This window comes from Pseudochaenichthys georgianus, chromosome 14 (genome assembly GCF_902827115.2).
Source record: "Pseudochaenichthys georgianus chromosome 14, fPseGeo1.2, whole genome shotgun sequence".
Taxonomy (NCBI): domain Eukaryota; kingdom Metazoa; phylum Chordata; class Actinopteri; order Perciformes; family Channichthyidae; genus Pseudochaenichthys; species Pseudochaenichthys georgianus.
Genome location: NC_047516.1, coordinates 775,551 through 802,679, shown reverse-complemented (window position 1 = coordinate 802,679; position 27,129 = coordinate 775,551). Strand labels below are relative to the sequence as shown.

Here is a 27,129-nt window from a genome sequence, read left to right as displayed (position 1 = left end):
GCTATGAAATGAACAAAGTACTGTAGTAATCAACTATTTCAAATGTATAGTAGAAAGTAGAATCGACAAGGAGTACTGCAGCAAAACATTATTAATGACAATTGATGAATTAAAACAACACAGTAAACACAGAGTTACCCAAGATGTTTTAAATAGATTAGAATATTATCGCTATTGTCATCGTGCAAAGATAACAACATTTATTTGGCCTCTCACTGCAGTTATACAAATAGACACAAATACATTAATACATAAAAGCAGCAATGCAATACAATTCTATGTCAATGTGTATATTTACATAGTGCCAACAGATGCTAGAAAAATATCCATACATAATTGTGGTTGCAGTCTTTGAAGTGTGGAGTCCTGTGTGTGTGTGTGTGTGTGTGTGTGTGTGTGTGTGTGTGTGTGTGTGTGTGTGTGTGTGTGTGTGTGTGTGTGTGTGTGTGTGTGTGTGTGTGTGTGTGTGTGTGTGTGTGTGTGTGTGTGTGTGTGTGTGTGTTTCACGTTGTTTTCTTACTTTTGATACGATGCCTTCTTGTTGGACAACAGTTCCGTGATAATACTCCGTAGATGCTGCAGATACTGTAATCTTTAGGCTTCTGCTCTGTCTCTCCCTCTCTCCTCTCTTCTAACTGAAGGGGGAAACAGCGCCCCCCAAATCCCGACAGTGGCCATATATATATATATATTGCACCCGTAATGTTAAGTCTACACGATTTGCACTGCGCAAGCGCAAGTTGGTCTGCCATATAGACAGGCGAAGTCACGCCCATCTACTTCCGGCCCATGGGACCCCGGAAGCGAAAAATGTACATTGAATTCAATGGAGAGAGAAAACGTATCTTTTGATCCCGTTTGAATTGTGCCACGAACTACACATATGATGTTTGTCAATCTTAAACAATAAGTTCCATGTCAAAAAAGTCACATTGTCGTAAAACTGTTGAAATATAAGACTATGAAAAATACGCGACTACAAAGACTACAAATCCCAAATCCCATTATGGCTCGCCTAAGTGATGTCACAGGCGATAATGCTCCAAGTGGTTGCGACTCGTAATTAAAGCGAAGAAGAAGAAGATCTCATAACTGATTTATTCCCTCCAATAAATAAGAGATTGCTAAAAATAAATTCACTTTTACAAGATGCCTGTGTGCTTTGTACCAGGTTGTAATCACATAAGTGATCATACCACTTGCTCGTTCTATCGATTTCCGTCTGATGAAAGGACCAGGAGTCGCTGGGTCAGACATATCAGGTAATACACATGTTGTGCATGGAACACAGTCAAGCTAGCTACATAGCTAGTAGCGACGAGTAGCGAGCACGTTAGTTAGCATTACATTACTTTAGTAATGGTAGCCTTACCATGAAATTATTATTTTATTACGTGAAGTAAACTAAAGCAAACAGATATTGTTCTAAACTGTATTAAAGTAAACAGGTATTATCTTGAACTGTATTGAAGTGAACATGTATTATTTGGGACTGTTTTAAAGTAATCCTATATATATAAACCTTCTTACATACACTTTCCCAGACACCCTGACACACACACACAATACACTCCCTGACCAAGATACCAACACACACACACATACACTTTCCCAGACACCCCGACACACACAATACACTCCCTGACACACACACACACACACACACACACACACACACACACACACACACACACACACACACACACACACACACACACACACACACACACACACACACACATCCTTTTCAAGGTTCTTTTTGGGGCCAATATAATCTCAAGTACTGATAGCTTTGCATGACATTCTTCTGGACGTGTTTCATTGTGATGACAGTGAGTCAATCTGTTTGTTGGAAAGACAGTAGTTGAGTGATTACTGAGAGAACATTATTAAAAGAGATAATTATTCAAAGTGTTACTGTTGTGTTACTTTAAATTGTTGTTACTGACCTTTTTCTCTTTTATTTCCTTTCCCTCACCTGTAACTGCTGAGACCTGAGGAACATGCACCCTGACCTGCCCTGGCAACCTGATTTCCACTGTACGTAATAGTATTTGGTTATGGTATATTATTTATATACATCAAAGGAACAATGCACCCCCCAGAGACACACATGCATTGAGTGTGATATTGTGCATAGGTCAAGTGAAATCATCTTTACACACTAGAAAACTGTAGGAGCGGCAACTTGTTTTGAAATTGAATTTTTAATATCCGATAATGAAGTTGATCTGTTTTCTTTATTCTTCTCTCTTCCCAGCTCCATCCATCACCGTGCTCTGTTCCTGCAGGTCCTGCTTGCTAATCAATGCTCATATGTTTTCACACAATTACAAACAAAGTCAATGTATTGTATGACATGAAGTTGTGTTTCATTCGGAGTCAATAATACATTCATTCTGCCTTCAACTGCACAATGACTGTGGACTGCACCGACATCCATGTAGCTGCCCCCCAGTAAGATGAACCAAGCAAAGAGGGTCAATATCATGCCCAAGGACATCCAGCTGCATCCGCGAGAGAGGGCTTAGACTGACCTGAGACCAGCACACCCAAACACAACGGCTCTTTTAAGAGCCACCTACAGTTTCAAAGAGTTGCAATCCTACGTTATTATAATTATTAAACTGGTTCATGTGTCACTTAGTTTACTGAACCGTGATGAATGAAAGAAATGAGTGAGGTAGTGGTTTACTGAAGTTACAAAGACATTAATATATGAGTAACAGGTCAGTGTAAACACAAGCTTCTGTCAATTATGGATCATTCAAACTATATACAAATAATATATAATAACGTTCTAAAATAAGTATTCGGTATATTCCTTGATAGCTTTTGGAGAAGGTTGTTTTTAAGTTTACTGAAATCTATCGTTTCAACTGTTTCACTTTATAAAAAGGAACAGGTGAGTAGAGCATCATTGAGTTTCTTATTCTGTCAGTAAATCATCCAAATGAAATGTTTATCATTAATTTAGTCAACCCTAAACAAATTGATTCTACCTTTTTAATAATGACCTGCATCGCGCCATCGTCTCCCATGCAGATCTGTACAAATAAAGTAAGTACCATTTGTTAGCATGCTATAATAGATTGAATGAGCAATAATACAAGGATGGTCCGGATCTGGGGGTGGGAGGGGTTATTTTTCCATATTGTTGTCCTCTTGTCTGATTGTTGTTGTTTGTTTTTTCTGTATTTTTTGTAATTTGTGTTGTACTGGTTGTGATTGTACATTGTATTTTTCTAAATGTGTATGAATACATTTTTGAAAAACATTTGATCAACAATAAAAAAGGACTTGGTCAGGATCTAGACTCCGTGTGTAGTTTATTAATTAATCAATGCTCTCTACATTAGGAAAACACATACCAGTGTACCCGAGGGAGTCACGCACAGCTGTGCCTGGATAACCAAACAAATTGACAAGATAACCAAAACCCTTGAATCTACACACAGCAAATAAACTCAAATGACACAACGAGATGTAAAAGGAGATCACACATACAGTATAGTCGATGTAAAACTGGCCGCTTCAATCTGAAGAGCAACTAAAACAAAACACGGGAGTATACCTTGTTCTTGTGAACACTAATGTTATCCACAGCATACACACAGACCACGAAGTTCTTAAGGAGAACACTAGTTACTGAAACAAAACACGTTCGTGTACCTTGTTAGCTAATGTTAGCTAGCTGACATTAACGTTACACATTGCACTCATATTACTCACCGAAACCTTGTAAAGCCGGTCCCGCTGCTCTCACAGAACCGACTAACTCCCCTTTCGTGTATGTACAGCTCTCAACGTGCCCAGACTTGTAGTGATGTTCACCTCGTTTTATACTTTTATTCTCATTCTGAAAGAAACAGGTGAAATGTGCTAACGTGACGGCCGTCTTTGTGATGGTGACGCGTATTGTGCGAGACCAGAGACCTGTAGTTCACTCAGCGGTTTCACACAAAAAAATGTGTAACTTCACAGTTTTACGACACATTTTAATTTTTTTGACTTGCAAAATATTCTTTTAAATTGACAAACATCATATGTGTCATTCGTGGCACAATTCAAACGGGATCAAAAGATAACCTTTCTCTCTCCATTGACTTCAATGTATAATTTTACGCTTCCTGGGTCCCATGGAGGCTCCCGGAAAGGGAGAGACTTCGCCTCTCTATGGGAGAGCTACGTACGGCCACCCAAATAGGACATCTGACGGCTGCAAGCGCGAGCTGGTCCGCCATAAACTCATAAACTATATATTTAAAAAGTGTGTTGGTCTTGAATTAACTTTTTTAATGAAAAATAATTATTATTATTTCTCCTTTCCAGGAAACTCAATAGAAAAAAGTATTCCTAATTTCCTACACTGTGGTACTTCTACTTTAATCAAGTACAAGACCAGAATACTTCTACTTTTACTCAAGTACAAGGTCTGAGTACTTCTACTTTTACCTTAGAAGCAGATCTGAGTACTTCTACTTTTACCTTAGAAGCAGATCTGAGTACTTCTACCTCCTCAGTTTAAATGAAATGACTGTAAAAGCGAAATTTCCGACGCGTCCCTGAAGGCGTCCCTTTAAGGTGGAGTTTCACGGTGCTGCAGCGGCTGGTCGGAATTTCAGTCCAAATAAACTGAACAACCGGAGACTTTCTGACCCCATTGATCCCCCGGTGATCCCTCCATTGCCCCCCGGTGATCCGGCTGGTGCTCCGCTGTTCGGTAAGTCCTCTTGTTCAGCCTCAGTTTGTAAATGCTGCAGTTTTAACCTTAGCTGTGCTTTAAAGTATGCTTACATTATGATGCACGCTTTTCAAATTAAGACACGATGTCTAACTATCTATCATATTTTTCACGCACAGCCCGCCGGGTATATGATTTTAACTTTGTGTATTTGAGCCTTTATTGGAGAAGAAGTTGTGTTTGCAGCGTTCTTATTATACATCCATGGTTTGCACCGAGCTGCCATTTTGGTGCGTTCAAGTTGCATCGGGTGAAAACCGTCAAAAATGAAAATCAGAAAATTGCCAAGTAGCAGAGGTGGAAGAAGGACTCAGATCTTGTACTTGAGTACAAGTAGAAGCACTCAGATCTTGTACTTGAGTAAAAGTAGAAGTACTCACTTAATTAAAGCATTAATTAATTAACGCTGACAATTATTTTATGGCGCCTTAAAGGTGGGGTAGGTAAGTTTGAGAAACCGGCTCGAGATACACTTGTTGTTATATTCCATGGAATGCTCTTAACATCCCGATAGCAATGAATATCTGAAGTGCTTTTACAACAAATCCATAGAAAAATGTCATCTGTTGAAGTACTGTAGAAACGGGATGGTCTACCTGACTGTCAGCCTTCCATAGTCGCGTTCACACCGCAGTACTTTTCCCACTTTAGTTCCGATATAGTTCCGAAATGTCGGGTTCACAGTGTGAATGGGATAGAACGATTAATCGAATATTCGAATAATTATTCAGGTATTCGAATATGAGTTATTATTTTTTTTATTAATTATTATTATTTTTTAGTTTTTTTTTGGGAGTGATGCCTAAATTGATTACATATTATCAAATTGAATAATTCAATGTATACAACAGTGCCATAGCTAAATGTGTTAGGTGACGTCTAAAGGTGTGTTCTGCTCCGCTCACCAGTCCCTCACAGCGGGCAGAGCTGCAGCAGCTGATCTCTCTCTCGCGTCCGGTTATACTTCACTCGCGTTTATGTCAAAATCCATCAGATCTAGTTCTAGCAAAAGATACGGCTGCTGCCCCTCCCTACACGCAGATTACGCAGACTCAAACCTCATTTTAGGCCCACATGCGGCGCAAATGAGTTCCGCAGCCGTTGCGAGGTTCCGGTGCTAACAATTCATGAGCGTGCTCCCCAAGCCCCCAGGAAGTGCGCCGGGGTCTGATGAGAATATTCGTGCTGGCCAAACGGCGGTACTACACTTCCTTTAGATTGCTGGGCCCGGAAACACTTTTTCCCATTGACTTACATGGGGAAAGAGTTGTCTGTAACTCGTTGGATAATTTTTTTTAAACTAAATAAACTACCCAGTATGAACACTTGTATAGCCCTTATTAAAAACATTCGTTCCTCAAGTTGTAAAAATGTGCTAATAACGTTATTCTGAGAGTTATTTCACTCTGCATTATGAACGCGCATCTAACCCACGGGACCGCGCCCCCCTGCACGTTCATGTTACGTGTTCAGCACTACTTGCGTTTATCTTTACCCATGGATGCACAATAACAACGGACCATAGCCTTACTGCCAGCCCACAGAGCTGTAATAATGGATATATTGCACATGTTTGCTGTAATTCATCATTTGTAAAATATTATACTATATGGGCTGTATGATGTAAATCTTGTACCGTAAATGTTGTATTAAATAAAGTTAATATTACCGACGTTAGATTAACGTCCCTGTAGCTTATTATTGCACTAAGAAGCTTATTGCACTGTATATATATATATACCCCACCAGAGATGGTATAGTATATATATATATACAGTGCAATAAGCTTCTTAGTGCAATAATAAGTGTGTGTGTATATATATATATGTGTGTATATATATATATATGTGTGTGTTTGTATATGTATGTGTGTGTATATATATATATATATATATATATATATGTGTGTATATATTAGGGGTGTAACGGTTCACAAACATTTCGGTTCGGTACGTACCTCGGTCTTTTGGTCACGGTTCGGTTCGGTATGTTTTCGGTACAGCAGAATTTTCTTTTCACAAAACAAAACATATATATATATTTTTTTGTATTATTATTAAACTGTGAATAATGTATTCACTCAAATAAATACAAAATATAATAAAATAAACATTAAGGTGCAGCATTTCGATGAACTGAAATAATCTGTATTTGAACTTTACTGTACAAGTACTCACAAAACATAAACTATTAGTTTTGGGTTTTTAATTATTATTAAACTGTGAATATTCACTCAAATAAATACAAAATATAATCAAATGAACATTAAGGTGCAGCATTTCGATGAACTGAAATAATCTGTATCTGAACTGTACTGTACTAGTACCTAAGCAGCCAGCTTGACATTAGGACTTGCTTGTCATTGTATTTTCATGTTGTCTAAAGAAAGATGAACTTGTCCACATGGCTGCTGAAAGGGCAGATCTGCTGGCACTAGCAATGTCTCTTGCCGTGGAGAACACCCTCTCTAGGGACAGAGGCAGCAGATACAGCCAGGTAGCGCTTTGCTAACATGGCAACATAAGGATATTTGGCGTTTGTAATAGCTTTGGCTCGGTCTGAAGTTTTTGCGAGTGGTGGAGGCTAAATGCTAGTGGGAGTTGGGTTTGCACTTCAGTCTTTTGGTACCGGTTATATTCACGTTCGGGTGATGCCTTTTCAAGAGTGTGCAAGTTTGATGTATTGCCAGCCGCGTAACCAATGTTAGTTGAACAATGCCGACAAACAGCTTTGGTTTGGTCCACCTGTCTTTGTCCGTCATCCTTGTTCGTAACTGCGAAACCAAAATGTTCCCAAACCGGAGACTTCAATGATGCTGGAGGATTTTCGAGCTCAACTTTATCTGCGTTCGCCATTAATTTTCGACAGTTCCTCAAATTACCGACTAAATTTGAACGCATCCCTCTGACCAGCTCTCATAGCATGCCCTCTCATCCAATGAAATGACTTGCTCGCTCTATGACGCGATGAGCCCAATGGGAGCAAATTACTCTGAATGCTGCGACGCAGCACCTCAGATTACTTCCAAGAAGTTGTTCACGTTCTCAATTTTTTACGTTTAATATAATAATTAATTAATAATTTCGGTACGGGTACGTGTACCGTTACACCCCTAGTATATATATATGTGTGTATATGTATACGTGTGTATATATATATATATATGTGTGTGTATATATATATATGTGTATATATGTATACATATATATATATATATATATGTGTGTGTATATATATATGTGCGGTGGCCCTTGAGAGGAAAAAGGTTCAAAAATGCGGTGCAATAATTATGTCATGCTAAATGAAGCTCTGTTGGATATCACTAGATCCTGTTACAGCGTAATATAAGTACATAACAATTGATGTGTACATTAGCATAATTACTAGCTAGCCGCTAGCTGCTAACTGCCGCCTCGTTAATATAAAATCCATCATAAACAAATCATTACCATGCTGTCATGAACGCGCAGTGCTGTTACGTGTACGCAAATTGACGTGCTTGATGTGAACAAGCATTTTGGTTAAAGTTGCGCATGCGCTATGAATGCACATACGGGTACTTCTCAGGCATGCTGGGTAATCTGTGACGTTTCACTCTCTCAAAAGTTGGGCCATTTTATCATCATGCGCCAATGAGCAGCTCTCATAGGAATGAATGAGGCCCCGCCTCCCACGCTGTATCCAGTTCTTATTATACATCCATGGTGCTCCCCCGCCCCCTGTCAACACTCGCGACACATGAGTAGCCAGCCTAAACAACAATAAGCGCTGCTAGGCAACCGTGTGTGGCGGCAAAGTGCATAGACATTTTGACAGGAGAGTTTTAGTTTTGCCAGTATTCAACATATTTTACCAGTCATAGTCCGGTAATTATTTACACTCTAAGAAGAGTCCTACACAACAGACATGGCGTCAAAAAGGAGTAATGTGTGGAAATATTTCAACCAGGTTAGTGAGTGCGGTGTAGAGGTCACACTATGCCAAATTAAACTTAAACATGCTATACCCGCAAACTCCGTTCCAGCTGAGAGGGTCTTCTCTACAGCTGGCCTGATTGTGAATCGCCTCCGCACATGAAATCTGTAGGCCTATAGCTGTCAAACTGTGATCACCAGTTCAATACATTTGACGAATTCGACTTGGTTTCTACACTTATTTGAACATGTATTTATTTATTTCCAAAAGTTATTGAAAAAAAAATTTGGAAAAAAAAATGTGGGAATTTTCTTTTTACCCAATTTTTTTTGTATAGGATATGTAAATGTCGGTTAACCGGTTAACGTTTTTTTGGGGGGTCGAATATTCGAACATACATTTGGTTTCAAATTCCCCCTAGTTCACACCAAAAAGAGCTGGAACTTCTACTGAAACCTTCCCCAACGCCGGGGACTTCCGGCCGGGGACTCCGGGTGGCAGTATACGCCGTGAAGTGGTTTGCGGCCTGCCAGTAAACCCAAAGCAGAAGAAGAAGAAGTGACGTCAGCGGCTTCATTTGCCTAATCCTCCCTCAGGGACTTATTCCGGTGTGAACGCGATCTGTACTTAGTTAATCAGAACTAAGGAGTTCTCTTGAACTACGTTCTGATGAACCTTTGTGGGAAAAGTACTGCGGTGTTAAAGCGCCTCATCTGTGCACAAACTTATCTCGTGCCCTCATTGGTCATGTGCGCGTTCAGTGTTTCCCCTATATACAAATGGCGGCTGCTAGGGGGCGCCAGCCAGGTACCAGGTTTTTTTTTATTTTTATAAATAATGATACGTTTTTTTTTTTTTTTATATATAAATGATAATAAGTGCAGACCGTTTTTGATTGTTGATTGTTTGTTATGTGGATTTGTAGTATTTGTGTTACTCTATGTTCAAAAAGGTGTATTTTGCTAAATCTTGAGACATTGCCACTGTATGTAATAGGCAGGCCCGGACTGGCCATCGGGAGGACCGGGAGGTTTCCCGATGGCCTTGTCTGTTAAGTGGCCTGCTGGTCTGGCGACATTTAAATTATGCATTGTGAACGCAACGCTGCACAAATGTGGGTCTGCCTCATACAGGGTGACTGTCTGTCTACATCAGGGGTGGGGAACCTCCGGCCTCCGGGCCGTATACGGCCCGCAAGACAATTTGGTACGGCCCTCGAGGTAATTTATAAACACACGCAAAAAATAAAAAAATTAAAGAAATCTAGACCGCAAAAAAATTAAACAAGCGAGTACCTGTTTTTCCTGGCCAAGGTCAGGGTCCTTGAACACAACACGAGCCTAACGTGTCATCACGTGGTATATGTCTCGACTGACAGGGGTGCAGTTCTGACGGAGAGCACCAGAACGCCACTCCAGCACTTCAGAAATTGCAGTACCGATAAGTCCATACACATGCCGAAGTTTCTGCGTGTCTGTGTCTTTAGTTGAAAGCCCAGTGGCGATCTGTTCATCTGTCATACTGATCAGACAGTCAATAACTGTGTTGTTATCATTAGCATCTGGTTAGCTAGCTATGCTAACGAATATAAGAAGCTTTTTCTACAACCAGTGAGGTAAAAGCACATCTTTATATGATCATTATAGTTATAAAAAAAATAAGAGAATAAAGTAAACAGGTATAAAATACTATATGACAGTTATTAATAAAGAAGAATACAGTTTGAAAGGGGAGTGATTTGTCAAATATCCATAAATTAAAAGAAAATCTGTTTACAGTTGTGTTTGGGTGTTGAGAGATGTATCCATAGATCTCCTAATGTTGCTCTCAAAGTGCACCAGATTGATGCTTTTAACTTCAACATTTAAAAAAAAATCTTCCAGAGGGAGCATGCCCCCCGGACCCCTGTAGAGGAGGTGAGGACCCCCCCCCCCCCCCCACTTAAATCATGTTCACATGGATAGGAAACTAAATACATTTGCACACATCTTGTGTCCATATCTTTCTGTTTTGGTGGTCATGCCACACCCTGCACGTGCATGCATACGCGAGTCATGGTGAGATATCTGGATTAGGAGGTTGCTTCTTCTTTGCACAGAATGAAATGAATGGGCTGTGATTTTGTTTTTTTTAAGCAGAGGTCAATAACTTGTACGGCCCTCTGAGGATATTGTAAAAATTGAAATGGCCCTTGAGAGGAAAAAGGTTCCCCACCCCTGGTCTACATGATGTGGCCTGCCGACATGGCCACTTCCATACCGATCATAAATCAAAGCCCTCAATTGGTCTCTGTGGGTCATTCAAGCTCGGGAAGGTGTGTGTATGTATGGCACGAGTGAGAGAGAGAAAACTGTGCGCACCGGTTACTTGTGTTTTTGTTGTTAGCATCTGGTTAGCTAGCTGCTCTAAAAGACATAAGGAGCTGTTTCAACAACAAGGTGGAGGAGAGTCCTCTGCTGTCAGACTGAGAGAGATAAACAGCTCAGGTGAGGTTAGGGACTCTGAGTGTTTAGATCAGGGGTGGGGAACCTTTTTCCTCTCAAGGGCCATTTCAATTTTTTCAACATCCTCCGAGGGCCGTACAAATTATTGTCCTCTGCTTAAAAATACTAAAATCACAGCCCATTCATTTGGCCTTTCTTTCATGCTGTGCAAAGAAAAAGCAACCTCTTAATCCAGATATCTCACCATGACTCGCGCATGCATGCACGTGCACGGTGTAGCGTGACCACCAAAACAGAAAGATATGGATACGAGATGTGTGCAAATGTCTTTAGTTTCCTATCCATGTGGACATGATTTAAAGTGGGGGGGGGACCTAACCTCCCCTAGGGCGGTCCAGGGGAGGTTTTTTTTTTAAATATTGAATTTCAAAGCATAAATCTGGTGCACTTTGAGAGCAACATTAGGAGATCTATGGAAACCTCTCTCAACACCCAGATGAAACAGAACTGGAAGCAGATTTATTTTTCTTTATGGACATTTTACAAATCACTCCCCTTTCAAACTGTATTCTTGTTTATTAATAACAACTTTTTAATATTATTATATTGAAAGTTCGTATACACAAACAGACAAACCACAGGATGGGCGTCATCACAATACGTTAATGCCCTGGCACATAGCTTTTGGTTTTATATTTGATTTGGAGAGGGTCCGAGTCTGACCCTTGTCAATTAACTACAGGGGTCCCTCAGGGCTCTGTTCTCGGTCCCCTCCTCTTCTCTCTGTACACAAACTCGCTCGGATCAGTCATTAGCCCGCATGGTTTTTCCATACCACTGCTACGCTGACGACACCCAACTAATCCTGTCCTTTCCCCGCTCAGAGACCCAGGTCGTCGCACGCATCTCTGCTCGTCTAGCTGACATCTCTCAGTGGATGTCTGCTCATCACCTCAAGCTCAACCTTGACAAGACTGAACTGCTTTTCCTTCCGGGAAAAGATTGTCCCACTCTTGACCTGACAATCAACATCGAACCCTCTGTTGTTTCCCCGACTCAGACTGCAAGGACTCTGGGTGTGATCCTGGATAACAACCTGTCCTTCACTGCAAACATCGCTGCTACAACCCGCTGCTGCAGATACACGCTCTACAGCATCAGGAGGATGCGTCCCCAGCTGACCCAGAAAGCCACGCAGGTTCTGGTCCAGGCTCTCGTCCTCTCACGCCTAGACTACTGCAACTCCCTCCTGGCTGGTCTACCTGCATGTGCCATCCGACCTCTCTCACCCAGAATGCAGCGGCTCGTCTGGTCTTCAACCTTCCTAAATTCTCCCACACCTCCGCTCCCTCCACTGGCTTCCAGTAACTGCTAGAATCCACTTTAAGACACTGGTACTTGCGTACCATGCTGCGAATGGATCTGGCCCTTCCTACATGGTTAAACTGTACACCCCAGCACGTGCACTCCGCTCTGCATCAGCCAGACGACTCGCTGCACCCTCGCTGCGAGGGGGACCCAAGTTCCCATCAGCAAAAACACGTGGGTTTGCTATCTGGCTCCAAGATGGTGGAATGAGCTCCCATTGACATCAGGACAGCAGATAGCTTACACACCTTCCAGACTGAAAACTCATCTCTTTTAACTCCACTTCGAGAATAGAACTACTAACAAAGCACTTATATACTAACAAAGGACTGGCTTTTCTAAAGCCAGTTGAGTAGCACTTGAAATGTTTGGCTCTATGAAACCTGATGTACTTATATGATTCTGTTTTCTTCAAGTTTGTATCTTCCTGGTCGAATGCACTTATTGTAAGTCGCTTTGGATAAAAGCGTCAGCTAAATGCAATGTAATAAAAAAAAGTAATAATAATTTGATTACATTAATTAATGTTGAAGTTGAGATTTAAAATACATATTTTAACTGCTGCTGTGCAAAGGGAAAACTCCTTATTGTTTAAAGTGTTTGCAAACCAAATGTTACTGCACTTGTGTTCATATAGCAGTACGATTACAATGAAAGTGCATTTTATAGCTTTGTTGCAGTGGGACCATTTTCTTAAACATCTTGGTAGAAACGGAGCTGTTGTGACATCTAGGTGTAAAAGGTTTTATGTTTTCAAAGTCTCTAACTAACTCAAACTCTGTTTTCTGTCCAACAGACTGGAAAGCGCAGCAGACGATGCTCTAAAACACCAAAGAAGTGTCTTGTCTTCCTCTGCAAAGACCCAAGTTCTCAGGATGTTGTTCAGGAAACAAAAAGAGGATTTACATTTTGGTTTTTGATGTCAGCATGGAGAACATCGATGAATACATCTGGCAGCGCCGCATCCACCACGGGGTTCGGCAGCAGAACGGCACCGTCCCATTCCCAGAATCAGTGAAGGCTGGTTTGGACTTCAATGCAGCGTTGGAAAGGAAGGACAAGTTGGATCCGAGGCTGCTCACAAACGCTGTGATGCTGGAGCTTTGCATATTTGCAAGAACTGTGACGCAGTCCAAGATGTATTTCTTGTTGGAAATGCTGGACTTGAACTTTGACCTCGGCGTAGACTTGGACAATGATCAGCAGTACTAAAAGTACGCGAGGCGTGCTCATAATAAAATAAAGGTAGTGAAGGATAGAATCATGACGAAAACTCATCAAAGACATAAAGATAAATTCTCGCTACCAGACATAAGCTTTTCAGTCAAGATCACTGCAAATGAGCAGCCCGGACGCTACTACCCTAAAGAAACAAAATGGTTGATACTTCGGTACTTACTGATGGCAGCAGGAAGACAGCAGAACCTCAGAAGACGGAGATCAGTGAAGTCCCGTCAATGATGAAGAGACCAGGAGGACTACGAGTCAAGGCTAGTTCTTACCCATACTGTGAAGACCTCGGTGTGTCTCTGTTTGTACGACCAGAAGACGCACCCAAAGACAAACCCGACCCAAATCCACTAACCAACGGTGTGATGTTTGAACTGCTCGACTTTTCGCGAGTTCTTTGCGGAACGCACAACGGGATAGTTCACGACTTAATTAAGCAAAACTTCGGCACAAAGTTTGATAACACATTTTTCAGTTTGCAACTACCCAAACAGTTGGGGAGGAAGAACGCCTGCTTCAGAACCAACGATAGAGAGGCTTTCCAAAAGGAGACTTATGAAATCAAGACATTGGAGCCGATGCGAAGGAAGCGAAAAGCCCCAGATTACCATAACTTGGAAGAGCTTGTGGCAATTAGGCGAAGGGAAACGCTGAGACTTGACGATGTTAACGCTGATGTTTGTCCGGATAGTGACCTGTCTTACCGGTGCCCGGTTGACTGTGATACGGAAATGCAGTTGGAGTCGGAGGCAGCATCGGAACACATGGTGTCTGATGGTTGTTCATCAGAAGCTTATAACTTCAACCCTGTTTTGCCTAAGATTCTTCCAAAACACACAACTCTAAAAGCAGTCTCAGATCTGTATATTGAAGAAGAAAATGAGGACAGGAAAGTTAAAACTCTCAAACAAAAGCTGTGGATGAGGAGGGCTCCTCGCTCAAAACAAATCCTGGAGTCTAGCAGAGTAAACGACAAGTTTGCCCGCAGCAGAGAGATAGGTTTAGACTTTAACGTGGGCTCGTGTAACAAGAAGAGCCTGGATCTACAACTATTCACCAACAACACGTTGTGGGAGGTTTATAAATTCGGTACAATGATGTCAAAGACTGTACGCAGTTTCTTTTTGGAAGTTCTGGAGATGAATTTTAACCTGGTCATCCTAGATCATTATCATGAGCACAACTTTTTAAGGTTGATGTCTAAAGAGAAGTTCCTAGAGAACCACCCTGACAGGCAGAACACTGAGTTTCTAAACAGTGTCTTTCAGTTCCCGGATGTTGTGACCGGCGTCTTTCAAACTGGACCAGAAGTTGAGACGCTGCAGGAGACAAGCTTGGATTCGAACCGGGTGGAAGATATGGATCCACATCCGTTTTGTAAACAGTTAGGCCTCAACCTTTGGTCCACAGACGCACGCCCGGCAGGCCAGAAGATGGATTTGGCGGCCCTAACCAACGGAGCCGTGATAGAAATATTCATGTTTGTCAGAGAGTTGTGTAGCTCGCCCCACAGGATAGTCTACGACATTCTGGAGCACAACTTTGATCTTGGTCTGCAAAGCAGAGAAACCATGCAGGTGATCCGGAGATGGTACGCTACGCAGAAAAGAAAGAGCATCACGTCAAAGGGTTTAGTTACCTGGAAGAATGACCTCGTCCCATTGAGTGGCCAACCAGAGCCAGAGCCAGAGCAAGAGTCAGAGCCAGAACCAGAGCCAGAGCCAGAGCCAGAACCAGAACCAGAGTCAGAGTCAGAACCAACAATATCCAACCACCAGCAGGGTCTGGATTCAGAAGATGTGAAGCCAAAAAGGGAGGCTTTAAATGGAGGTTTTGAGAAAAAGATCCTCAGCTATCGGATCTGTGAAGAAATGGGGTTAGACCTAAACATCCGACAAGGACCCAAAACAAAACTCGACTTGCATTTGCTGACGAGAGGAGTCCTCTTTGAGATGCACCAGTATGTGAGACAAAACTGCAACCGGTACATTCCTGCTCTGTACGAGATTCTGGAGTACAACTTCGACCTGAGCTCGCAGAACCATCGGAAAGTAGAGTTCGCCTGGTCCATCGCCTCTCAGGTCATCGCAATAGCGGGTAAACACGGCCGAAAGGGAGACTATCTGAACAAAGTGATCGAGTTGCCTGTTGAGATCACAGAATCTTCGCAGTCCGTCTGCAAAGAAGAGCCCAAAGACGAATTCATCGAAGTAGACCTAAACGATGACGATGACATTGTGTTTGTCCGAGAACTGATGCCTGTAGACATAGACGTGATGATAGATTAACATCGCTGCTCCTGTAGTGATCAGATTGGCATTATGAGTCAGTTAGCCTTCTGAAATCCAAGACGATGTTTTATTTCACGTGTTCTGTCCAAAACGTATATTTACTACCACATGAGACAAAGAAAAGCAGCACATATTGACAATGGAGACAATTGCTTGGAATCATTGCAGGAACAAATACTTAAATGTTAATCCTGTCGCCAAGGCCATTGTTAGGAAAGGTCAAATAATCAATAGTTCAAAATGTTGTAGTTTCTTCCACGCCCCGTGCTTCACCCCTCTACCAAAGTACAACTGTTACGGCTGCTGTCTCTGCCTGCTCGGTAACCTGTCTGGGATTCTCTGCAGCTGTGTGTGTGACTATGTAAATGAGCTGTGTGGTTGCCCCAACATCATTGGCTGTCATCTCCTGGTCCACTTCCGAGGACACTGATTGGAGCACGCCGGGCCCGACGTTCTCCAATCCCTGTGCAAGCCCAGTGCACACCTTCTGGAGAGGACTACAAAGCTGGGGACAATCTTCACTCTGGAGGCTCTGTTGAGTGAACAGATGCCTCTCGCTATTTGCTCTTGATTCTGGGCGTTAGCTGGTGTGGACCGTGTTAGTTTGATTAGATGTGCTTAGATTAGTTTAGTATTGTTTGACTGTTGTCCTAGCTGTGTTTCCTTACAGCCTTCCTTTGCTAGTTGTACCACTTTTACAGTGAGGTTTGTTTCCTTCTTTATTTAGTGTGTGAATATTTAGTTTCCCTGAATGCGTTTAGAATCACTTTTTAGAGTCCTCCCTTAGTTTGGTTGCCCCTTTAAACGTGCGCCCTTGTGGCCTCTACTGTTTGTTATTTAAACGTGTTTGTGGCAATGTGTGTGTTCCAGGCTGCTGGCCCGCCATTTTGTTCACCGGTTGTGCATAAAACAGCTTATAACTTTTACCAATCCCATTCTGGTTGTGTTGCTTCCCGTTGATTCCCCTAGCGTAGAAGGGAACGTAATAACAACCAACACAAAACAGTGTATAACCTTAATGAAGGTTTGGTTCATTGCAAAGCTACAGTATTTGGTTGCATTGCTTTAAGACGGCTGTTTCTTTTCATAAAAACATGAACACTGAATGTAAATATTGTATAGAAACTAGGGCTGTCAAGTTAACGTGCTAATAACGCGTTAACGCAAAAAATAATTAACGCCACTAATTATTTTAACGCGATTAACGCATGTGTATTGTTTGTCCTCGTCCGCCCCGTAGCTTCAGAGCGCATCGAGTTTAAAATACCGTCTACCAGCTGATGCTGACAGCCCCGCTCCTGCCGCCCGCTTGTGGCAGACCACACTTCCACGCTCACCGGCAGGCACCGACTGGCCATCGGGAGGACCCGGAGGGGGTGTGTGTGTGTGTGTGTGTGTGTGTGTGTGTGTGTGTGTGTGTGTGTGTGTGTGTGTGTGTGTGTGTGTGTGTGTGTGTGTGTGTGTGTGTGTGTGTGTGTGTGTGTGTGTGTGTGTGTGTGTGTGTGTGTGTGGCCCGAGCGAGAGAGAGACCTTACGTGCATTGTTGTTGTTAGCATCTGGTGCTAGCTAGCTGCGCTAACGGATATAAGGAGCTGTTTAAATGAAAACAGAGGAGCGCTCTATCCACACAACTGCGCCGAGCACTTGACTTGATGCAGGAAGCAGACAGCGGGACATTGGAGGAGAAGTCAGCACACTCATGACTGCAGCGTCCAGGCAGCTCCCGTTCGAGCATATGCCTTGAGTTGCACATAGCTCCAACGAACACACACACACACACACACACACACACACACACACACACACACACACACACACACACACACACACACACACACCATTTGTATTGTATGAGAGAGGTTCCAGGTTGAATTGAGGCGAATATTTGTAATGTTCAGAGGTTGTTGTTTAATATTCATGAGAATATTTGTCATTGTTCAAATGATAATAAACATTTTTTTTTGGCCGCTACCAAAACGCACCGAAGGTTTAACGCCGGGGTGTGACAGGCCGTCCACAGCCTCGAACACAGGACGCCTCCAGCTGGCAGGGACGACAGGCGCTCTCCACCTTCTGAGCCTGGACGCCGGGATCTGTCACCTGGTTTTCCGCCATGCGAGTATAGTCCAGGCCCAACTGGACGGCACTGATGACGACCCAGGAGAGGCAATCAGCAACCAGGTTCGACTTGCCAGCCACGTGCTTAATGTCCGTAGTGAAACGGAAGTGCCGCACGGCCATATAAAGTCCGAGGAGCTCCCGGTCAAAGGCGCTGTATTTGCGTTCTCTAGGCGTCAGCTGGCGGCTGAAAAAGGCGAGCGGCTGCCAAGCGCCTCCACCCACTGCTCGTGCACTCTGCCGACCGCGTAGTCCGAAGCGTCAGTGGTGATGGAGATGGGAGCCGTAGATGATCGGTGTGCCAGCAAAGCCGCCTGAGCCAACGTGGTCTTGACCTCAGCAGAAGCGCCATCCGCCTCTGCTGTCCAGTCGATCTCCTGGACGGGGGTCTTGCCTTTCAACGCGTCATACAGCGGCCGCATGATGTGTGCGGCCCGGGCGATGAAACAGTGGTAGAAAGTCACCATCCCCAGAAACTCACGGAGCGACCGGGCTGTGAGCGGGCGAGGAAAAGCCGCAACAGCCTCCACCTTCGCTGGCAGAGGTGTCACACCGCCCTTGGTGACGCGGTGCCCCAGGAAATCGATGTCCGACACCCCGAACTGGCACTTTGCAGGATTGATGATTAATCAGTGTTCGTTGAGCCGTGTGAAAAGGGCTCGGAGGTGGGACAGGTGCTCCTGCACTGAAGCGCTGGCGACGAGTATGTCGTTGAGGTAGACAAACACAAACGGCAGGTCCCGCAGCACCGAATCCATCAGGCGCTGGAACGTCTGAGCGGCATTCTTGAGTCCAAAAGGCATCCGCAGGAACTCAAAAAGTCCAAAAGGCGTTATCACTGCTGTCTTAGGAATGTCCAGGGGGTGCATGGGCACTGGTGGTATCCACGCACCAGTTCCACCTTGGAAAACAAGCCCGTACCGGCCAGATGCCCCGAAAAGTCCTGAATGTGCGGCACTGGATAGCGGTCAGGCGTAGTGGCGTCGTTGAGTCGGCGGTAATCCCCGCACGGGCGCAACCCGCCGTTCGGTTTGGGAACGACGTGCAGGGGGGAAGCCCAAGGACTGTTGGAGCGGCGAACAATGCCCAGGCGCTCCAGGGTTGCGAACTCCGCCCTCGCTACAGCCAGCTTAGAAGGGTTCAACCGCCGGGCCCTGGCGTAGACAGGAGGCCCCTCGGTAGTGACGTGGTGCTCCACGCCATGCTTAGTGGTAAGCGCAGAGAAGGTGGATAGCGACAGGTCTGGAAAATCTGCCAACAGTCTGAGAAACGTGTCTGCCCCTGACAGCGAGCCTGACAGCCCGTCGTACGCTGCGCTGCCAAGTGTGCACACGAGGGAAGAAAACGTTAAGGCATTGTGGGACGGGTGGCGCAGTGGTCTGTGCATCTGATCATCAGATCAAGGGGGAACTCCAGTTCGAAACCCGCTCCTGCCGCCACTGCATCAGGCCGTTGTGTCCTTGGGCAAGACACTTCACCCGGATTTGCTCCTGTGGGTATTGTCCACAGTACATGTATAATATCAATGTGTACTTGTAAAAGCGCCTCGATGACTTCGAGGCGTGAAGATGGACGGTGTGGCGCAGTGCGCTGTGCAATGATCTTCAGATCAAGGGGTGAAACCCGCCGCTGCTGCGTTTGTAAAGCCGTTGTGTCCTTGGGCAAGACACTTCACCTGAACTTGCTCCTGTGGGTATTGTCCACAGTGACCATTGCATGTATGATATGTGTAATGTGTATCTGTAAAGCTTTGGGCACTGGAAAATCGCTGTAATAAATGTAAGGAATTATTATTATTATCAACCAAACGCCTATTTTTAACGCTAAGAGTCCATGAGCACACAACAAATCCGCTCCGAGGGGAAAAGAAATGTCCGCTGTCACGAAATCCCAGCTGAAACGCTGTCCTCCGATGCACAGACACACGCCGTACGTGCGAATGGGACCGCCGTTAGCCGTCGTCAATCGCGGTCCGTGCCCCCCACTGGCGACGTCTTCACTTGACGCTGGAACTACGCTCCGTTGAGCGCCCGTGTCACACAGAAACAGGCTCCCCGAAACACTGTCGCTGACGAAGAGGAGCCTGCACGTGCCGCCGACACTCAGAGCCACTACTGAGCGCTGGCCCCTCCGTTTCCCGGGGGTTTGTAGCTGCACGGAGCGATGCATCTCTTCGCCCTTGTCCCGAAACGTGCGTGGTAAACGCACTCTCCGGCTCGATACAGCCGTGTCCGGCCTCCGCCACGCTTTCTTGGCTGCAGGTGGGCCGCTGAGCGTCGCGGCTAACGTCTCTGCACCGGGCTGTTGTTTAGCCAGGAACAAACGATCTGCTCCCTCAGCCAAGGCACGGGGCTCCGTGACAGGCGTGTTGGCCAGCGCCGTCTGGACCCGGGGAGGCAAGTGACGCAGGAAAATCTCCGTGAATAAAATCCGGGGATCTTCCCCCCCAAGCAGATTTAGCATTCTCTCCATTAGCTGGGATGGCTTGCTGTCTCCTAGGCCTTGAATGTCAAGTAACTGGCGGGCCCTCTCCTTAGCAGATAAGCTAAATGTCTTAAGGAGAAGGGCCTTAATCGCCTCATATTTGCCATGGTGTGGGGGGGGCTGCGATGAATCCCACCAACCTGGACGACGCAGAGCTGCCCAGCGCTGCTACCACATCGTAGTATTTCAGGTCCCCGTCACGGACCTGTCGGCAGGCGAAGTGCGCCTCCACATGTGCGAACCATGCCTCCGCGGCGTGCTCCCAGAATTCCGGCAGCTTTACGAACACATCGCATTCAGCCATGCTCGTTAATTTCCCGGAAAGTCAAGGTCACCAGTGTAGTGCCAGGAAAAGGGAGTCGGAGGCGGTGTATTAAGAACAGATTTCCAATCTTTATTAGCCATTAATAACAGAGAGGTTATCGCATGAACTGCTCTGCTTGACGAGCTAGCAGGAATGCAAGCTAACGCTACAGGTGTTCCCACTAAAGGGTCCGTGTGGCAACACAATACGAGAGGTGAATTATGTCCAATAACGTGTCACCACAATATATATATATATATTTATATGCACGTTTATATATATATATATTTGTATTCCTCTGGATTGTAGGAAACGGAAACTGAAAGATTGACAGTAAAGTAGATGTGATGGGTTACAGACTGCTTGGAAACCCAGACAAAAGCTTTGAGATTTCATCGTTAATAGAATATAATCAGAAATAAGGAACATACACTTATCCTCTCTTCAACACTATATACTAGAGGCACAGGTTCGATGAGGAAAGCTCTCTGGACAGAAGTGTGTGGCTCTTAAAAGAGCCTTTGGTGTTGGTAGAAGCGGGTTCAGGGTGCTCACTTCTTGGCGGCCTTCTCGGTCTTCTTGGGCAGCAGCACAGCCTGGATGTTGGGCAGCACGCCTCCCTGAGCGATGGTCACTCCTCCCAGCAGCTTGTTCAGCTCCTCGTCGTTGCGGACGGCGAGCTGCAGGTGGCGGGGGATGATCCGGGTCTTCTTGTTGTCCCGGGCGGCGTTTCCAGCCAGCTCCAGGATCTCAGCGGTCAGGTACTCCAGCACGGCGGCCAGGTACACCGGGGCTCCGGCACCGACACGGTGGGCGTAGTTACCGTTCCTCAGATGCCTGTGGACACGGCCGACGGGGAACTGGAGCCCGGCCCGGGAGGAGCGGGTCTTAGCCTTGGCTCGGGCCTTTCCTCCGGTCTTCCTTTTTTTTTTTTATGGCACAATTTTATTTTTACAGATTTCTATACAAAATAAAATCAACTCGTGAATTATTTCGTATTTCAACAACAAATAAACTACCAAGCAGCATAGCCAATACTGCTATTAAAAATAGCTCGAACTTTATCAGCTTCAATACTAAGGTGATGAACAAATTGAAAAATACATAATAACAAATATGATTTATTAACAAATGAATACTTTTACATTTGGTATTTAATGTTAAAACTGCAAAAAGTATAATCATTTGTAATATTTGTATTCTTTCTATATCCCTAATAATCTTCAAACCGCTTTCTGGTTCTTTGAAGGCTCTATCCAGACTATCTTCTGGTTATTTTCTGCATCAATCCCTATTATCTCTTACAACAACAAAAAACAACATCTTGGACATAACCGCAAGACTGTAACCTCTTCACATTCTGTTGAGATTGTGAGTCAATTACTAGCCATGTCTCACACATTGCTGTTTTGAATCATTACTATGTGGATGGCAGTTGAACTGGATGATGTAACATGTCTGCCATCTGCTGGAAAGAAGACGTTTCGCTCTGTTGGCGTCGTTTGGACAACAAAAGCAGAGTGAAGCTCTCATATCATAAACAACCTTTGAGTACAGACACCGTCCTGCAGAGAGCACACAGCCCAACAGCACGTTGTTGGTCTAGCGTCATCTTACAAAACATTTGCATTAAGACACTAAGACTAGCTGGTCCATTGTACAGGTCAGTCCACCTTAAATGAGCAGTGGTTCATCAACAGTCAGTGGTTAACGGATACATCAGAATGACAGAAACATGAAACATATTGTCCAGACAGATTTCTCTCACGTGTGAACTGTCATAAGACTTATTCATTGTCCTCTCCATCGGCTTCTGTTTCCATGTGTTCAGCTGAGCTGCTGATTGGAGGCTCTGCCTCTCCGTTATTCTGTTTGAATGTCATTAAGCTGTGAGGACTGACGACCAACACACTTGTGCCTTTTGAAATGACCATGCCATTTAAATCTTTTGTCACAAACATTGCAGCTGTATATTTCCTCTCCTGTGTGGACTCTCATGTGTGTCTTTAAACTTCCACTCTGTGAAAAAGCTTTCTTACAGACTGAGCAGCAAAAGGGTTTTTCTCCTGTGTGGACTCTCATGTGTGTCTTTAAACTTCTACTCTGTGAAAAAGCTTTCTCACAGACTGAGCAGCTGTGTGCTCCCTCTCCTGTGTGGACTCTCATGTGTTCCTTTACAGTTTCCTTCCGTGAAAAAGCTTTCTCACAAACTGAGCAGCGAAAGGGTTTCTCTCCTGTGTGGACTCTCATGTGTCGATCTAGTTTTTGTCTATCTCTAAAAGCTTTCTGACAGACTGAGCAGCGAAAGGGTTTCTCTCCTGTGTGGATTCTCATGTGTTGATCTAGATATTTTCTATATCTAAAAGCTTTCTGACAGACTGAGCAGCTGAATGGTTTCTCTCCAGCACTACGTCGGGGATCACTGACAGATTCTTGTCTATGTTTCAGTGAGCTTGAGCCTGAGGCAGGTTCTCTGGTCTCCTTCCAATCAGCACTGTCTTCAGCGTCAGGTTCAGAAGAGTCATCAGTGTCTTCAGAAGAGTCTCCAGTGTGGTCCTCAGTCTTTGTTTGTAAACTGCTCTCTGGATCTGAGCTCCTGGCTGGTTCTGGTCCTCCACAGTCCTCTCCATCAGCTTCTGTTTCCATGTGTTCAGTTTGTCTTTGATGAGGCTGAGAGGACTGGGGTTTCTCTTCATCATCTTCACTCTTCACAGGGTCCGGAGTGAAAGTGGACTTGGTGATATCAGCCTCCTCCAGCTCCTGAAGCTGCTCCCCCTCCTGTTCCTGCTTAATGTGTGGGGGGGGCTCTGGGTCCTCCTGGTCCAGGCTGGTGCTCCCCTCCTGCTGGTCAGGGGGAGGCTCTTCTTTAACCACCACCAGCTGCTGGACATCTGCTCTGTGTATCCGACGCTGAGGCTGTAAAACAGCGTCCAGTAGTTTCTGGAGTCTCTCGTTCTCCTCTTTGGAAAGAGACAGCTCCTCCTCGAGCTCTGCTATCGTTTGTTCAAACAGAGCAAATATCTCTTCAGCAGCAGCAGTGAGTCGCTGCTTCTTCACCGACAGCAGCATCTGGACTTTACTCATGTTTCCTAGATCACCTTTCCCTGCAGACTCCGTTAAACACACAGTTTCTCTCTCCGTCAAACTCTCAATCGGACTAGTGTTGCTAACGTGTTTCCAGCTAGCATGCTAAGCTAGCTCCTATAGTCCGAGGTAAACGCTCCAGAAAAAAGAGCACAGAGTCCATTCGGAGGTTTATCCAGACACACAGATGATGGATCAGTAGAGCTGGAGCTCACACACTTTCTCAGGAACACAGAGAGAGAACCGAAGCGACGAGACGCCGCATGCAGGGCTCGAGTTATGTGTGAGCTCCGGTCTTGCCTCTTCCTGACATATTGATTTCTCCGACGTGTGGCTCTCTGCTCGCCACAGCGGCTCTTTACATCCACCAGCTGCTCTCTGATTGGCCATCTGCGAGCGTATCGACGATCGTCCAATCAGAAGGGAGCTCACGTTGGGAAGGCTCTCCATGCGGCTTATTTAAAAATAAAACAGGACATATTTGACCAGACCATAACCCTTAATATAAAAAGTGTTTGATAAATAATCCCACAGAAACACTTGTTGACATTTCCAGTGCATCCAGAGAATGTTAATTATATTAAAATGTGTTAAGTTTGTAAGGTTTAAACACATTAATATGAAAACAATCCCTGAAATCTGAAACTAAAATGTGACAAATCCAATCTAAATGATTGTGATATATTATATATATATTTAGCTTTTGTAATGACTCAATAAATGCATTAGATATTATGCATATAGATATCACAATAACTATTTATTTTCAAACACATTAATACAAAAAGAGAAATACAAATAAAACATATAGCCTAAATTAGAAACAAATATATAATAATAATGTAGTATTCTATTGGAAAGCATTTAACTCTCCTCTTGCTATGAAATAAACAAAGTACTGTAGTAATCAACTATTTCAAATGTATAGTAGTAAGTAGAATCGACAAGGAGTACTGTAGCTAATGATCTGAGTACTTCTACTTTTACTTTAGAAGCAGATCTGAGTACTTCTACTTTTACTTTAGAAGCAGATCTGAGTACTTCTACTTTTACCTTAGAAGCAGATCTGAGTAAGGCAGGGCAAGGCAAGTTTATTTATATAGCACTTTTCAACGCAAGGCAATTCAAAGTGCTTTACAAAAAATGAAAGACATTAAGCATTAAAAAAGAAAAGCTAATAAAATAAACATTAAAAGAAAAAATACATGGATAAAAGTTACAGTGCAGTCTAAGATATGAATAGTTCAATTAAAAGCAGCGACAAAAAGACAAGTCTTCAGCCTGGATTTAAAAGTAGTCAGAGTTGCAGCGGACCTGCAGGTTTCTGGGAGTTTGTTCCAGATATTTGGAGCATAATAACTGAACGCTGCTTCTCCATGTTTAGTTCTGACTCTGGGGACAGAAAGCTGACCAGTCCCTGAAGACCTGAGAGATCTGGATGGTTCATCATTTAGCAGGAGGTCAGACATGTATTTTGGGCCTAAACCATTCAGTGCTTTATAAACCAGCAGCAGTATTTTGAAATCTATTCTTTGACACACAGGAAGCCAGTGTAAAGACTTCAGAGCAGGAGTGATGTGATCCACTTTCTTAGTGTCAGTGAGGACTCGAGCAGCGGCGTTCTGAATCAGCTGCAGCTTCCTAATAGATGTTTTAGTGAGACCTGTGAAGACACCATTGCAGTAGTCCAGTCTACTGAAGATAAAAGCATGGACAAGTTTTTCCAGATCCTGCTGTGACATTAGTCTTTTAATCCTAGATATATTCTTTAGGTGATAGTAGGCTGATTTAGTAACTGTTTTAATGTGACTGTTGAAGCTCAGGTCAGAGTCCATGACTACACCTAGATTTCTGGCTTTATCTGTTGGTTTGAACATTGCAGACTGAAGCTCAGCGCTAACTTTTATACGTTCTGCCTTGGCTCCAAAAACCATTACCTCAGTTTTTTCTTTGTTTAATTGGAGAAAGTTCTGACACATCCAGTCATTGATTTGTTCAATGCACTTACTCAGTGTTTGAATTGGAGCATAGTCTAGACCCTCTAGAAAAACGCGGGCAAAATTCCTTGATTATGCGATCAAACATGCGGGGTTTTATGTGATTTTATGCGGTGAAATTGCGGGGAGTTGCGAAATATGCGGAAAAAAGACAAATATTGGTCTGTCTTATTTATTTATTCTCTCTCACACACAACCTGCCACTAACGTTAAACCCCTTTACTATTCAATTAAACACATTCAATGTATATTTATTGTAAAAGCAATTGGGCTATTTTAATCACACTCTCTCTCTCACACACACACACACACACACACACACACACACACACACTTCTCCGTCTCAATCTGTTTTCATTTACTCGTTCATTATCTGACCAGCTTCAATCTTGTAGGCTTCTCACCTCGTTTCTTGTAGCCCTCGAAAGGGTTTTGGAGGTTGATGCCTCGGTGAACGTGAGTTGTTTGGCATCAAAGCGGGTCGTCACCGTGGATTTTCTCTTATGCTCCAACACAGTTGGGGTGCAGAATAGTTTCCCCCCACTTTCGTGCGAGACATCGGGGAACTGCTTTGCCCGGTCTTTAGCATAAATGTTCGTCGGTAAATTAGATGGATTAGATTTGTTCATCTTGGTGTTTTCTCTCTCGTGTGAGCTCCACACGTTCACTCTACGGTGTTGTTTACCTTCTGTGATGCGCGAGCTGATGACGTCGCGTCAACATCATCATCACTTCAGGTCAAGAGGAGTTAACTTTTTTTTTCTCAACTTTGTGTGGAAAAATGTGGGGATTATGCGGCTTTTTGATAAATATGCGGCCTTTTAAAAATCTGCGCCATTTTGCTGATTATGCGGTAAATTCTGCGATCGCAGAATCGCGTTTTTCTGGAGGGTCTAATAGTCTCCTGGTGAAATTGTTACGTAAATGTGTGTGTCATCCGCATAGCTATGGTAACTTATTTTGTTGTTTTTCATTATCTGAGCCAGTGGTAGCATGTAGACGTTAAAGAGAAGAGGCCCCAAGATGGAGCCTTGAGGAACCCCACATGTCATATTTGTCAACTCAGATGTGTATTTACCAAAAGAAACAAAGTTGTTTCTATCCTTTAAGTAGGATTCAAACCAATTTAGAACTGTTTCTGAAAGTCCCA

General features: G+C 43.9%; 2 protein-coding genes across 2 annotated transcripts; one reads left to right on the top strand and one right to left on the bottom strand.

Annotated features, from left to right (window-relative positions):
* Positions 1 to 4,610: 4,610 nt before the first annotated feature.
* Positions 4,611 to 16,918, top strand: LOC117458354 (uncharacterized). Its single transcript, XM_034098772.2, has 2 exons — positions 4,611 to 4,723; positions 13,268 to 16,918. Exon 2 carries the CDS (start codon positions 13,848 to 13,850, stop codon positions 15,987 to 15,989), a length of 2,142 nt encoding a protein of 713 aa, XP_033954663.1. The 5' UTR covers positions 4,611 to 4,723; positions 13,268 to 13,847; the 3' UTR covers positions 15,990 to 16,918.
* Positions 16,919 to 21,349: 4,431 nt separating this feature from the next.
* Positions 21,350 to 23,982, bottom strand: LOC117458370 (histone H2A-like). Its single transcript, XM_071205508.1, has 2 exons — positions 23,909 to 23,982; positions 21,350 to 21,819 (listed from the first exon to the last, which is right to left on the bottom strand). Exons 1-2 carry the CDS (start codon positions 23,980 to 23,982, stop codon positions 21,450 to 21,452), a joined length of 444 nt encoding a protein of 147 aa, XP_071061609.1. The 3' UTR covers positions 21,350 to 21,449.
* Positions 23,983 to 27,129: the final 3,147 nt, after the last annotated feature.